General features: G+C 37.7%; 2 protein-coding genes across 3 annotated transcripts in view; both read left to right on the forward strand.

Moving 5' to 3' along the window:
- The first annotated feature begins 845 nt into the window (after window positions 1-845).
- LOC116173675 (rhythmically expressed gene 2 protein-like) lies at window positions 846-1,916 on the forward strand. 2 transcript variants are annotated; one of them, XM_031491315.1, is made up of 2 exons: window positions 846-995; window positions 1,041-1,916. In XM_031491315.1, the coding sequence occupies exon 2, from the start codon at window positions 1,059-1,061 to the stop codon at window positions 1,806-1,808; it is 750 nt and encodes a 249-aa protein (XP_031347175.1). In that variant the 5' UTR covers window positions 846-995; window positions 1,041-1,058; the 3' UTR covers window positions 1,809-1,916. The 2 variants fall into 2 exon arrangements, with proteins under 2 accessions (XP_031347175.1, XP_031347176.1); XM_031491316.1 differs by having other exon boundaries at window positions 1,047-1,916.
- Window positions 1,917-6,560: 4,644 nt separating this feature from the next.
- LOC116174287 (E3 ubiquitin-protein ligase MYCBP2) overlaps window positions 6,561-15,242 on the forward strand; it is a 119,419-nt gene continuing 110,737 nt past the window's right edge. The window contains 14 exon segments of the mRNA XM_031492181.1: window positions 6,561-6,741; window positions 6,786-7,455; window positions 11,535-11,852; window positions 11,901-12,068; window positions 12,118-12,336; window positions 12,383-12,554; window positions 12,636-12,989; window positions 13,036-13,315; window positions 13,364-13,574; window positions 13,625-13,790; window positions 13,876-14,024; window positions 14,068-14,241; window positions 14,292-14,547; window positions 14,598-15,212. Coding sequence (XP_031348041.1) covers window positions 6,644-6,741; window positions 6,786-7,455; window positions 11,535-11,852; window positions 11,901-12,068; window positions 12,118-12,336; window positions 12,383-12,554; window positions 12,636-12,989; window positions 13,036-13,315; window positions 13,364-13,574; window positions 13,625-13,790; window positions 13,876-14,024; window positions 14,068-14,241; window positions 14,292-14,547; window positions 14,598-15,212 — 3,850 coding nt within the window. The 5' untranslated portion in view covers window positions 6,561-6,643.

Consider the following 15,242-nt stretch of genomic DNA (forward strand, 5'->3'; position numbering starts at 1 on the left):
AGCTACAAGGACAATTTAACGCAACAGGATAAAAGCAGAAAGTGAAAAGAACAATATGGGGCGGTTAGATAGACATATATGTGGATTTTTTTGTAGGAATTTTAGTCCTCTGTAATTTATCTTCTGTAAGTACTTTTTGCTGTGTCTATTTCGGTTTGTTCTGCGTTTTGAAATAAATGCGGGCGCTCATGATTTTAGTAAGAAAACTCCATCAAACTTCCACAAGCGGAAGTTTGAAACACTAAACCGGGTTTTGCCCTTTCTTATATTGGATTAGCACAGAATTGATTCAGGATGCAGTTCAGAAATCTATTTCTCACTGGAGAAAAATATTGTATATAGTTCGTTTCTCCAATAATTGAACATTACTCATTAGGTCGTTAAGTAGCGGGAATTCCCACTGCGACATTTAAAACAATAGGACAATAGCCCCCATTTAACTAAAAATTTAATGTTGCAAACGCCAAATTGTAGTGCGCTCGTATAAATCGGCCCATTTCCTTAATAATCGATATATTTAAAATGTAGTTCCTTAAGGAATGCATGGATAGGACATTAAGGACAATAACCGTGGTATTAATTAAATAGGTAGACACATTCCAAGTAGTTTCCCCAATTACAATTTGGCGTTTGAAACAATAAAATTTTATTGAGAACCGCTGAGTTTTAGTTAAATAGGGGCTATTGTGCTATTGTTTTAAATGTCTGAGTGGGAATTCCCGCTACTTAATGACCTAATGAGAAATGTTAAATTATTGGTGAAACGAACTATAGCTCAGCTCAATATACCGTGTACATTTTCCTTTAGCATTCCGAACAGCTTGCTCTTGTAAACATGACTTTATACAAGGTCGTCCTTCTTTGACCTTTGATTTGTCAAATCTTAACGTAAACAATAACAAATAAACAAACAATGGAGATGACAGTTGGGTAACCTCAATGACTCATTTTCATCAGCTGCTTCTTTAAGTTATTTAAAATGATCTGATATTTATGTAAGTTCTTGGCCTGATCACTTCATTTAATTAGCAATATCTTAGTTACAGAAAATCTCCCCAATGCGGCATATTCACAAATTAAAGTTGATCACTTTCGACATCACTGACACGCTTCTCTCCTTCCGAAAGGCGCCTGGTCAATATTATGCAGACATTGCAACTAAGTATGATATTAAATGCGATGGCATCGAGCTGTCCAAAAATTTCCGAACCCACTTCAAAGACATGACCAAGACTCACCCGAACTACGGACTAACGACTGGCCTAGGCTGGGAAAGGTGGTGGAAAGAGTTGATAACAAAAACGTTTAAGCAATCCGACCCGACGATTGATTTCCAGAAGCTAGACACTATTTCAGCCAATTTAATAAATGACTATAAGACTTTTATGTGCTGGAAGCATTGCAAAGGCGCTCTGGATTTACTGTCGTACTTGAAACATAAAGGTTTTACTTTAGGTGTCATATCGAACTTTGATCCTCGTTTAGACGAGACTCTAGAAAATGCACATCTTAGACATTATTTTAAATTTATCGTATCTTCGTACAATGTTGGAGTTGAGAAACCACATTCTGAAATTTTCGAAGCAGCAATGAAATGTTCTAATATCAAGTCGTTATCTTCAGATGAATGTCTTCATGTTGGAGATTCATATTTGTTAGATTATGAAGGTGCCAGAAACGCCGGATGGAATGCAGCTCTCATTGATACAAAGAATCAGTATGGAAACGTCGACTACACATTTCTATCGTTATTTGAGCTTCATCAGTATGTCGCTAAAGGAGACAAGATACTCGCAGAGACCTCGTAACTAAGCAGAATTAGGTGCACTGCACCAATAGACTTATTCTAAGCTAACATGATAATTGTTTGTTATACCTGAATTGATTTATGTAAATAAAAGTTTATTATGTCTGTATAGTTGGTTTTAATATAATAAGCAAATTTTTTCTGCAGCTAAATGTTATTTTTTGCTTCTTAAGAACAAAAGCTAAAAATGTGTAGGTAGCTTACACTGCAAAACAAATATCACTTCACTTCATTAGCACTGGCTTTGGAAAAAGTAGCTTAATTATGTTGCTTGAATTTTTTGTTTTCCTTGACTTGTGCTGACCCTTCATTATCCAAATCACTGTGGCTTGTCGAGGATTCTGCTCTGACACCTTCAATCTACTACAGTCATTAGCCAAGGTACTTTGAGATTTTGACTATTTTGTTAATTGAAGTCTCAACATCTGCATTATATGGGTCTATAAGCCACAATTCGCGCAAAAATTTAGTTGCAGTAAGGAATGCAGAACAATTGTTAGTACCTACAGTGGGGCAAATAGGTACCTTTTGGAATTCGTTGGGTTGGGTAGTGCCATCAGTGAATTGGTAGAAGTAGGTAGTTGATAAATTGAAAAGCTGATTTGCAACTATTGTGCTAGACAGATTTCGAAACTGCAAGAAGTAGATTAAAGATGTGGAAGGTCACCTATAAGCTAGTCAACTTAAAGTAACAAGCTCAAGTAATGGTGCGTCCGTGAAGCAAATGATATCGACACTATCACTATTTTGTGAATAAAACAGCCACTCATCAGGAGTGATATCTTCACTCTATCACAAGTTTAATCTAAACCACAGCATAACAACGGCAAGCGGATCCATTATTGCAGCATTTTGGGACAGGAGATGTAGTGGTGGAGGCTAAACGTCAGTGTAAAGAAGGCACTTAGAAATGTGAGTAGTACCAAGATAGGTATATTTGGTACCTATAGATCACAGATTTAAACACTCTTAGATCTGTGCTATAGATGTATCATGTATGACGTGTATCAAACATTATTCTGAGACATGATGCTGTGTGTGTGAAGAATGCATATTATGGGAAGTCACATATGGAAAGCTTGTAATCATCTTAGGGGTTAGCCGACATTGCTTTCTTGACTTACTTGACATATGTACCTACTTACCTACAGTTGGCAACCCTAGGGGAAAAACTATACGACGAGCATTTCGCGGCAATTCTGAATCTCGGTAGCAATTCGACTTATGATGGATGGCATTTCGCGTGGATAGGTTCCCGTGAAGGTACATTTTGGCCGACATTATTTGACACATGAAAACGCGGGTCCTGTCACTGTCAGTTTTCCACCAAATTCAAATTTTATTAAATTTGCCATTTTAAAGTACCTAATAATTTCGGATCGGTTTGTGCTCTGGTTTATATAAATAACTAACTGCCGCATAGTGTTTTTATCACACGCAATTTTGTGAATTGAGAATGATTAGCTGCGTATCATGCAAAATTTCTCATAAAGGGAAGAAACAGGGCATTTCCTTTCATCGGTAAGACATGTCATTTGTCATGTTGTAGGAGAGGTTGTAGGTACCTTGTTTATGTTTCTTAGTTTTCCAAATGAACCAGTACTTCGAGCAAAATGGTTACCTAACATTTGTAAATATATCTCAAGAACAGCTCTCGAAATTTACTTTTGTGCTCACAACGACTGTGTCCGACCAAAGGTTGCACCGGAAAATGTTCATCAAATATCTCGTCACATATGCAGTAGGTACTATCAAAACTTGTAATGAACCTGAGACCAACCAATCAATTGTAGCTATTGATCAACACAGTGAATTTAATGGGAGTTGTCAAGTTGTAGTGGCTATAGTAAACTGGCCTTAATTATACTAATGGAACACATCGATGTATATTTAGATTTGTAATCAATGATTATATTAAATCTGCATACTTTCCCATCCTTGTCTATTTTGTTTACTTTACCACGAGCATGTATTTTACTCCTATACGTTTTTTTTTGTTATTATTCCTATTAGTGGAAAGAAAATTATATCTCTACGCCACTGAAGTGAGACGCTAATGATAACGGAAGTGGTGTGGTACTTTAATCACAGTTAGAGGCCACTTTTGGTTCCCGTGGTCTACGTCTGGCCAAGCATTTGATTCCCTCCATTAGTTTTCTAACTCAATGATTAGTATTCATGTTAAAGTCTAATTATCGCACATGCTAATCTCATATAATTTACGTACCATCCGAAAGCGGCCCACGGGGAAAGATAGCAGCATATAGCGAATCATCGAACTGTATCTGCTATACTCCCGTCCCGGTATATAATATTAAACAATTCATACAGACTAACATCAAATTAGAGAGCCCCTTCTCGTATAGCTTACGCGCAGTCCGCCAGCGGACCACGAGATAAAGCAGCAAACATATGCAGTTGAAAAACAAACTGCACACGCGGTGCTCCTCTCCAAGGAACATTTAAATCGAAGCATACAGAGCAGCAGCACACTTCCTCGTGAATATATAAATTGCTAATAAACAATATAAAGGCATATAATTGCCTATACTGCATTCATTATAAGATTCATTATTATATGGAGCAGTCTTCGAAGATAAGCGCATACAGGAAAAATATAAAACCGCACCAAATTATTGTAAAGTAATGTTTGCCATCAATACCCTAAAAGAGCTCATGCAGACTGCAGAGTAGAGCTCTTGGACAGGTGGATGGGTGATGCAGTAGCCATAGCCTTTCCGTTAACCTGGAAAAGACAGAAACACGATTAGAAAAAGACACCGCACTCTTCGAGGAAGACCTAGTCGGTGAAGTGGTTGACTCTCGTCTGACCTGTATAAAAGGGCACATTTAACGAATAAACCAAAAAGTCACTGCATGTCTATATAGGCATGTGGAACATTTTCAAATAGGTAGTTCCAGAGGAAAAAATCAAAGGAGGCTTTTAATTTAATGAGGTGAAGTAAGAGAGTTGGGGTGGGGGCGGTTAAGAGTGTGATGCACTCGCCGTGATAATAATTATAATAACTCTTTGATAATAGGTTGGTTATAAATACCCCACGTACCCCTATCATAGTATCTAAACCGCGTTATTCCAATTCTTCTATTTCGCGAGATAGTACGGGCTATCAAAAATGAGTTACTGTCGAGTCGCCTTTGGAAGTTCAAGTTAGGTACGATTTACCATGTAAACAAAAATTCCAAAGGTGACTCGACAGCGACAGCAACTCATTTTTGATCGCATAGTATTTTCGTAAGCTTGATGATTTGAGACAAACATCAGCTCCTTTTGACAGTTATCTAGAACGAAAGGGTGAAGATTGGGGTGAAGCAACTTGGACTAAACAAGGACCTATAAGAGAAACGGCTCTGAACTCATAGTTGCTCGCCTGCGAATATAAATAAATAGAGACAGTGGCGCACCCATAGGAAGGTTTTTGGGGATTAAAACACCCCTCGAAATTAAGCACTAATTGATTTTTTTGATAAACTTGAAAATAATGTTATTTAAATATGTATGGTGCATGACGAGACTTTTGTTAAAGAATTTTGCTAGACACAATTGAAACGCTCCCAATCGCAACTTGCTAAGCTAATTTCCACTAAAAGCGAATGACGAATCCACAGAGACTTGCCATAGTCTTTGTGAATTATTAGCCATTCGCTTTTAGTGGAAATTAAAGCCAATTCACGAATGCTCCAACAAAAAATCTTATTTAGGTCTTAACCACTTATTTACCAAAAATATTTAATCCTTTTACAATCTGTCGATCAGCACATTCAAAAAAATACGCTTTGCGGAATGCGAACGATTTATTTAATTCCTTTAAGACGTACCTGCCACTATTTATTTATTTATTTTATTTATTTTTGCCCTTATTTTTGAGTGGGCGTGGGAGTCTATTAGTCACTATGTTTTGAAATTTTGCATTTTGATTCATTCGTGGTGGCTCTTTTTTTGCAGCCATGATCCTGAATCATGGTCCATATTACCACAGATTAAATACATTACAATTGATTCTCGGGCCAGGTGTAACACTGTGTAATCTTTTGTTTATTAATAATATAATTTATGTTTACATTTTGGTTTTATTATAATTTTAATAACCCCCACCGAATTTTTTTCTGAGTGCGCCTCTGGATAGAGAAATAGTAATGTAGTTTATGCATATATTTATGTACCTACGCTAAGGCAATTGTAAGAATATTCTCAGTAATTTGCAACATTCGAGCAATAAATTTCAAAAAGGGGCTCACACCCCACCCTCTCAATTGAACTTTGAGTAATATATGTTATACCTAGGTTTTTTAAGAGGTCCCTGTTATAGGTACACTATATATATTTCTCAAAGAATTATATATACCTCTATAGCGTTGAGTGAAATATTCATTGATCTATACCTATTGATCACTTCACCAAATTACGCTAATTATTTCGATTGAATGATATCGATTTTTAAGTCGAATCTACTGCGACTATTGAGATTCCTGTCAAACTATAGTTCCAACATTCTAAAAACCGCCAAAAACCTTGAATTTTGAATTAAATTATAATGGTGGGAAAGCAACAAATTCCATTGGCTAACATTTCAAACCACAACTGTTGTTGGTCTATGGCTTAAACCTTGGACACAGTTAAACATTTTCCCGGTTTTTTTACACAATTACACAGTTGAGCCCTAATTTATTTATTTTGACCTATCACTTCCACTAGAATACGTAGCTTTGACATTACAAATTCGTATATAAAACCGCTACATCGCCAAGGGTGAATCATCTCTTGAAAAATCAATATTCAAGTTGACTATTTATGTGTACGTTCTCCCCTACGTAAAAATGTTTCTAACTAAAGATACAATAAACATGTTGCCCGAACCGGAAGATTTCGGTACGCTTTTCCATGAAATGTACCGAATTTTGCCCGACAGTCAACGGTAAGCCTCAGAAAGTGCAATCAAATTCTAACCTTCAATTGCAGTAGAAAGCAGGAGTGGAAAAAGTCCAAACGCAAGTGTGTCAAAATAAAGTATCGGCAGAAGAATAAGTTAGACCTAATGACCGACTATGAGTCCCAAATACCACCCGAACTCGAACTACCTGGCAACGCTTCTGCGTTCGCGATGTTTGCATCCGTTCGACTCGCCGTATTGGAGCGTTGGATGCGACAGGCCAGTCAGGAGTATTTGCAGAGCAGCTGCAGTAACCCGGTGCAAGATCAGAGCGAAATTGACACAGATACCGAAGATAACTCTCAGAGTAGTTCGACTTACATCCCCGTACGTGTCTCGAAGATTGTCGGGCTCGGCTTACGTTCCGTGTTCGAATTAATCAAGGAGAGTAGGACTAGTCATCCGGGACTGTGCACGAAAGCTTTGTCGGCGCTTTTGGACGTCTTGCAAGGGCAGATGCCGGAAGGTTTAAAAGCCGAGCCGTCGGATGTGATCGATTCGTTGTTCGAGCTACTGCTCGATTTGGCAACTTTACACGGGCCGGAGAGTTCGGTTGCTAACGACGGGACACACTTAACTGCAATTGCTTGTGCTTGCTTGTTGTCTTTGGTCGTGGTTAGGGGCGATACGGGGAAATACCTGTCTGCTACGGCTGCTTTACTTATGTGCCCGAGAGCTCTTGCAATGCAGAATATTCAGGTAATGGTAATGTGTTTTAATCATATTTACCTATGTGTTTCGTAACATTAACCATTTAGTTGTAATTTGAGAAGTAGTCTCCAAGAAAATTCAACGAAAATTTTGTTACCTAGTAGTTTCTAAGATAAGTACTAGATGGCGTGGGCGTGCATATTTGTTAAGAGATCCAAATCCATTCTGCTAATGGTAAAAGTTGTTGTTGGTCCTGTGTGCTACCGTTTTGCAGCTTATATACTTAATGTTTAGACAATTTCTTTCTGATAATATTACATAAAATAATACCTGTAGGTATTTCAAACTTCCCCCACTGTTCTCCCTAATATAGTGACTATTGCGGTACTCCAATACAGAGATTTTTCTCTAGGGTTGGTCAGTTGGTGTGAGTGCTTTCCCATGTATAGTGACAGGTTTGAGTCACATTATATAACTTAGACAATACAGTATGGTGGACTGCCATATTAATTAGACCTATGCTTTCAATGCAAAATGAGTGTTCACACATAGGGGGCAGTGCAGTCGTGGGTATGTAATTTTCAGGGTAAATTACCACCAATTACTCACCACTCGGGGTGAGAACAAGAGCCCAGTCAGGTATGGCCAAAACAAACGATTAAGATCATTTGGTGCAATGCGAGGTGCAATGTGGTTTTGTCAATTAATCAACAGTATCTGATACTCTTATCATTGAATTTATAACTATCTAAATTCAATGCTCTTATCAACTTATGTACAATAATACCTAAAGTAAACAAAAAGGAAAAGTAACTATTTGTTTTGGTGCAATATTTATGCACCTGGGCCTGTTTGTTATCTGAGGGTAAACCACTTTAAAATGTTATGCACACCAAAATTCTAAAAGAAATTCTAAGGAATTATAAAAATTCTAAAAAAATTCAAAAAAATTCTGTGCATGTCTGTTTGGAAAAAAAATTTAAAAATGTCTTGAAAATTCAAGAAATCTAAAACAATTCTAAAATATCTATAGATTCTAAACAAAATTCTAGAAAATTTTAGAAACGTTTTAAAATTTTTTATAAAATTCTACACAGTGCTAGTAGTGCACACTAAAATTCTAAAAGGAATTCTAAGTAATGTGTTTAAATGTTTTGTATACTTATATATACAGTGTGTCCCCGGATGGACTGAGCAAGAGGGAAAAAATTTTTAATTTTAACTTTACGCAAAAATGTCATTCTTTATAAAAATGTTTGCTTGCCTCAAAACCACCTATTCTGAAATAAAAATCTAGATATTCCTTTTAGCAGCTGAGAAAATTACAAAAAACGCAAAATCTACAGCGGAAATTTTGCTAAGTTGCATGTTTTTGATTAAATCAGACTATCATTGTATCTTCCATGGCAACCTGAAAAGCAAATCAAGTTAAAAAAAGACACCTTAGAGCTTAAGAGAAACATTTTATTTTATTCAGTGTGATATCCTCTAACCTCTACACACTTTTCAGCTCTACATACTAATTCTTTATAAACATTGTGGATCGTACCTTCATTGACAGAATTTATCGCTTCCATGATTTTTTGCCATGGAAGATACAATGATAGTCTGATTTAATCAAAAACATGCAACTTAGCAAAATTTCCGCTGTAGATTTTGCGTTTTTTGTAATTTTCTCAGCTGCTAAAAGGAATATCTAGATTTTTATTTCAGAATAGGTGGTTTTGAGGCAAGCAAACATTTTTATAAAGAATGACATTTTTGCGTAAAGTTAAAATTAAAATTTTTTTCCCTCTTGTTCAGTCCATCCGAGGACACACTGTATGTATGTTACGTTTGTCACTAATTATTGTTTGTATACGATTTACCCTCCTGACGACCCTATATTACTAATGTAATCTGAACGGGAAATAAATAAATATGAAATATGGAATTCAAAAAATTCTAAAAAATTCTCAAAATTGTATGAAATAATTGTGTGTGCATGTCTGTTCGGAAAAAATTCTCAAAATTTCAGGAAAATTCAATTAATCCAAAAAGATTCTAAAATTTCTGTATATTCTAAAAAAATTCTAGAAAAATTTATAAACACTTTAAAAAGTTTTATAAAATTCTACACAGTGCTAGTAGTGCACACCAAAATTCTAAAAGGAATTCGAAGGAATTCAAAAAATTCTAAAAAATACAAAAAAATGCTCAAAATTGTATAAAATAATTGTGTGTGCATGTGTGTTCGGAAAAAAATTCTAAACATTTCTTGAAAATTCCAGAAATCTAAAAAAATTCTAAAATATCTATAAATTCTAGAAAATTTTAGGAACATTTTAAACAGTTTTATAAACTTCTACACAGTGCTAGTAGTGCACACCAAAATTCTAAAAGGAATTCTAAGGAATTCAAAAAATTCTAAAAAAAATCCAAAAAGTTCTCAAAATTGTATGAAATAATTGTCTGTGCAAGTGTGTTCGGAAAAAAATTCTAAAAATTTCTTGAAAATTCAAGAAATCTAAAAAAATTCTAAAATATCTATATTCTTAAAAAAATTCTAGAAAAATTTATAAACGTTTTATAAAATTCTACACAGTGCTAGTAGTGCACACCAAAATTCTAAAAGGAATTCTAAGGATTCTAAAAATTTCTTGAAAATTCAAGAAATCTAAAAAAATTCTAAAATATCTATAAATTCTGGAAAATTTTATAAACGTTTTAAACAGTTTTATAAACTTCTACACAGTGCTAGTAGTGCACACCAAAATTCTAAAAGGAATTCTAAGGAATTCAAAAAATTCTAAAAAAATCTAAAAAATTCTCAAAATTGTATGAAATAATTGTGTGTGCCTGTGTGTTCGGAAAAAAATTCTAAAAATTTCTTGAAAATTCAAGAAATCTAAAAAAATTCTAAAATGTCTATAAATTCTAGAAAATTTTAGAAACGTTTAAAAAAGTTTTATAAAATTTTACATAGTGCTAGTAGTGCACACCAAAATTCTACAATGAGTCGAGGCAAACCACTTCAAAGCTTGTGTACACTAAAATTCTAAAGTTCTAAAAAATTCTATACAATTCTAGAGAAATTCTACAAAATACACCAAAATATACTACAGTGATTTTCCCCCTCACTGAATACGTTTGCACTATCACTTCTGTTACAAGTTTATCTCTTTTAATTGTTTTTAGCACTGCCTAAACGAGTAGTTAAATTTTAATTTATCTCTGGTGGTGCAAGTCTCCTGTGGCGGAATATGTATCAACGTATTAGGTACTACATGTTCACCAATTTCATCAGCCTTAGGTGCAACGCGGATATCACAACAAGCTTATTTTGTTTAGGGTTTTAGCGCACAAATTTCCAACAAATTTTACAAGTTTTAATTTTTATTAATACCTCATTAAGCATCTTTGTAATTACCGAACAATAAAACACTTTTTACTATACTTCATTCAAACGACCTTACGTAAAAGTTGGCCTTTTTCTCAGGTTAGCGAACGAGTTTGCCCAATCCTTTTGAATTTTTCCGTGCGGTGAATAAGAATGATAAGATTAAGGTAATATACCATAACCAATTCCACATCTAAAATTTATTACATTATTATTATTATTATGTGCTCCTGGATCGATAAAAAGCGACGTTTTTTGCCTTGTAAACAACAAGTTAAGCCCAAGGGTAATCGTGCTGACCAGTAGCTGTCAATATTAGTCTTGTTCCCCTCTGCGGCATTCCATATACCGAAGAGAAAATTGCTGTGGCTATCACAGATACCACCACCACACCTGCGCATGCGCCATTTTACCCAAAAGCTTTTAAGCTCTACTTTACTATAACGTGCGGGTTCTAAAAAGCAGCACGCTAGCGGGAACAGCTCAAACAGCCACGAATCAAATTTTTGATGCACAGACTATAGGATAATTTGACCAGGTGCAAGGCAAAAAGGTCAGGTCAACCGGGCTTGGTATTGTTAATATTATAATCTGTACCTGCAATTTCGGTTGTAACTGGCTCTACTTGACGGTTTGGCGGAGAGGGGCGAAAGTTCTAATTTCAGTGCTTTGTACATAATCTATACCTAACTAAATTGTATAGACTGTTGGTTAATATTAAGAATACAACTTATCTCTATATTCGTAGATGCCTGGAGTCCTAACAGCACTTCAACGAAGTATCCATGGAATATTACTGGGAAAAACAATTCGACCAGATTGGATCACGCACGGTGTGCCCCACACCTCCAAAATCGACTCGTTTCAAGTACGAATGCCGTCCGACGTTCAAAACGTCCCACTCACGCTTAAATCGCTAGCTACAGACGGACAATATCTATACCTGTTTTCCTCAAGGGGACTTTTCAAAATTGGATCTGGATATGGTGGCACGTTAAAAGGCCACGTGTACATTTGGAAACCCGATTTTTATCCAAATGATAAGGGCAGTCTAGTCTATTGCGACGTAAGCAAAATTTCAAAGCGCGCATTACATTATTGCTACTTTTTTTAGAATAACCTCTACTTAAAACTAATCGGACGAAGAGGTGGGGAGTTTTTGATAATAGAACGACAGGGTCTTCTCATTTCGGGCTCTTTGCCGGTTTCTAGCCGAGACGCTGCAACTTCAGTTGTGTTTTCAGACGGCGAGCTTTTAGGCACTATATCTCCGACTAAAGATGTATACTTCTAGCTTAATTTGTGCTTTAGATTTTGAAGTGTCATTGCAGGATGGATTTGTGGTGCGAATGTTGAATCACAAGACTGTGCCGGCATCTTTAATAACCGAGTTACCCTTGAAATTGGCGCGCAAATGCGTTGACGCTTTGGGTATCGCGTCGTATGAGAGCGATATTGTTTCTCACACAGTAAACGTCGGTAACGAGGAGGAGGTTGCTACGGTGTGTGGGGGAAAAGAGTTTGGTCTTTTAAGAACAACTTCTGGAAAGGTAAATGGAGGCTTTATTTCTCCACATTTTAGATTACCCATTCTAGGTTTTTTATTGCGGGAAAGCAGCGTCGCTTGGTGTTAAACAAGTGGGTGTACGCACCGGTAAGTGGACCGAGCTGGTTTTAACGAAGACGCCCAAAATTACTCACGTTGCTATGGGACATGACGGATTACACTCGATTCTCCTGACGGAAGATGGATCAGTGTTCTTTGCAGGTAATCCACAAAGCACGATGCGTATCCGTTCCTATTCGTTAATGATATTTCTGATAAATTTTTCTGATATTTTATTTAAAGGAACTGCACGACGTGGTGAAGATGGTGATCAGAATAAAATGAGACGTCAGCCTAAACCGACGAAACCGAAAAAAATGATTAAAGTAGATGGGCAGTTCATTGTTAATGCAGCTTGTAATAACGGCTCTACCGCTTTAGTTACTCGTGATGGAGAATTGTTAATGTTTGGTAAAGATACCACCCACGCTGATCACACAACAGGTTTGGTTTGCAATTTGAAAGGGGAGTTTATCGTACAGGTAGCTTTGGGTAAGGCACATGCTGTGGCATTGACCACGAAAGGTCAGGTCTTTACTTTTGGAATAAACAACAAGTATCAGTGTGGACGGGATTTTATGCCTTTTAACAAAGAAGGTAAGGGGCCAAGTGGCAGAGTGGAGGTATTAAAGTGAGTGCGTAGAATCAGCTCCAACGGTTGTTGCAATGGAAACGGGTGGCGCAAGTCACGACGAGCAAGATATGTTTGATGATTTAGAAGAAATTGCAAATCGAGAGGAAATTGAAAACGTTCCTGGGAGTTCGGATGGAAACGTCGAGTCTATTGGTAGAGATCATATGTGCCCCCCTGGCAGTCATCAGTGGCATCACGATATGTGTATGGTTTGCACTGTATGTCAGGAATGTACGGGATACTCGATCAGCTGTTTATCGTCCATGAGACCCGATCGCAAACCCGGACAGTACGTTTACTCGCGTCTAGTTTTCCCCCATATTATCGCTACTTGCAGAGAATGCGGGTGTGGAGAGGGGGACAGTGGATGCGCGATGTGCGGTTGTTGTCGACTATGCGCTCGCGACACCGTCGACAATCGTCAGTTGGCGATTCTCGGTCCTGATGGTGCAGCTGATCTTTCGGGAATGATGCGACTTGATCTAATCTTTCGTGATAAGGTCAAAGAGTTTGTTCCACCGAGACAACGAACCAAGTTACAAGAGCAGGTTGGTCAGAAAACTATACTAAGTCGATGCTATGGACCAATTAGTTGCAGAGTCGCCTCGAAGAACGTAAAAGTAGAGCGAGAAAATCGATCTCGGTGGCGGGATCGAGCAAGCAAGTTACGGCAAAATTGAAAAGCGTGCGATCGTCACCTGCAATAGTGCCTAGCACACCAGTGCATCGCGCAAGTAATTCACCAAAGCATGGTAACCCATTAGGTAAGTGAGTCTAAATAAAAACGGTAGGAACGCGCGCGGATTTGATTAAGTAGGTTCAAACCAGGATTAGTTAAACATTCCGTAGGAAAAGAAACTATGGGTTCAGACGTAGAACGAGATACCACTCGAATTGCCTGCCTTCCTCCCGCCAAAATACAGTTGCCTTGTGATAGCCCGATTACTCAAATCGCGTGCGGTTTGCATCACACGGTACTTCTACTGCAGAACGGACAGGTGCGTGGAACCTATTCTGTGTTTAACCTTAACCTTTGTACAGGTTTATAGTTTCGGATCCAACCAATATGGGCAGCTCGGTTGCGGCGATATCGCACCGAAATCCTCCATTCAATTAGTAAAATTACCTTGTAGCATTGTACATATAGCAGCTGGCAGCAACCACACGGTAGTACTAACCGGCAAAGGCGAAGTGTACACCTTCGGCAATTACCAGGTCCGCTCCCCAAATTTTATCTTCCCCCCCTCAATCTAGATCTATTGCAGAAAGGACAACTGGGACGTATTGCCACCGCGTCTTCGCCTCCAGACGCGCAAGTGGGTCAAAGTAACTCATCCAAATATCGAGACCCTCGATGGTTCGCAACCCCTGGCTTGATACCGAATATTGGGCCGAAACATGGGCGCCGAGCGACGTGGGTGGGCGCATCGGGCGACCAGACATTTTTAAAAATCGACGAGAGCTTGATTAATTCCGTTAGTTTGGCGAAATCTACGGTTACCGCAAATAGGAACTACATCAGTAAGACCGATCCGCCTTTTTGCCACATCTTATGCAGGTTCCACTTGTAGTTTTGCTGCCCAATCAACTTGACAACGCGAACAGCTTTCGAAGCTTAATCATAAATAAGCGCGAGGGAAATTGTAATTCGTTCAAAAGTAAAAACCAAGTGGATTTCTATAACAAAACTATTTGCATGGATTCCGTTTACAATATTCTGTGGACTTACAATGCGACAAACCACGACGTTACGTGCTACAATATCATTGCATCCGATTTGAGAACGAAGAGTATCATAGAAACGAGCGATAAGAAGTTATTGTCCGATATTAAGATGTTTTCGGTCGCGAATACGACCAAAGACGAGATCGATCTTCCCGGATTTAATTTGTCCGCTGTTTTAAGCGCAGAATTGGCGCTGCCAGTTGTTTCCAATTGCCATGTGACGAGACTACAAGCTGCCATTAACTTGTTGTGCTGTCTGGACACGCTGACAATAGCGCATAATTTGCAAATGACCGCAATCAAAGACGATGTCGACGATCGGCGATTGGTCGCCGGTAAACAATTTACCAGAGAAGATTTCCAATGTGTTAATCGATTTGAGAGTCACGGAGGTGGGTGGGGCTATTCCGGTCATAGCATTGAAGCGATAAGGTTTATGGCAGATACGGATGTGCTTTTAGGTTGTAGTATACCGATTGGGCTTAAACTGA

Source organism: Photinus pyralis, unplaced genomic scaffold, assembly GCF_008802855.1.
Source record: "Photinus pyralis isolate 1611_PpyrPB1 unplaced genomic scaffold, Ppyr1.3 Ppyr1.4_LG6, whole genome shotgun sequence".
Classification (NCBI taxonomy): domain Eukaryota; kingdom Metazoa; phylum Arthropoda; class Insecta; order Coleoptera; family Lampyridae; genus Photinus; species Photinus pyralis.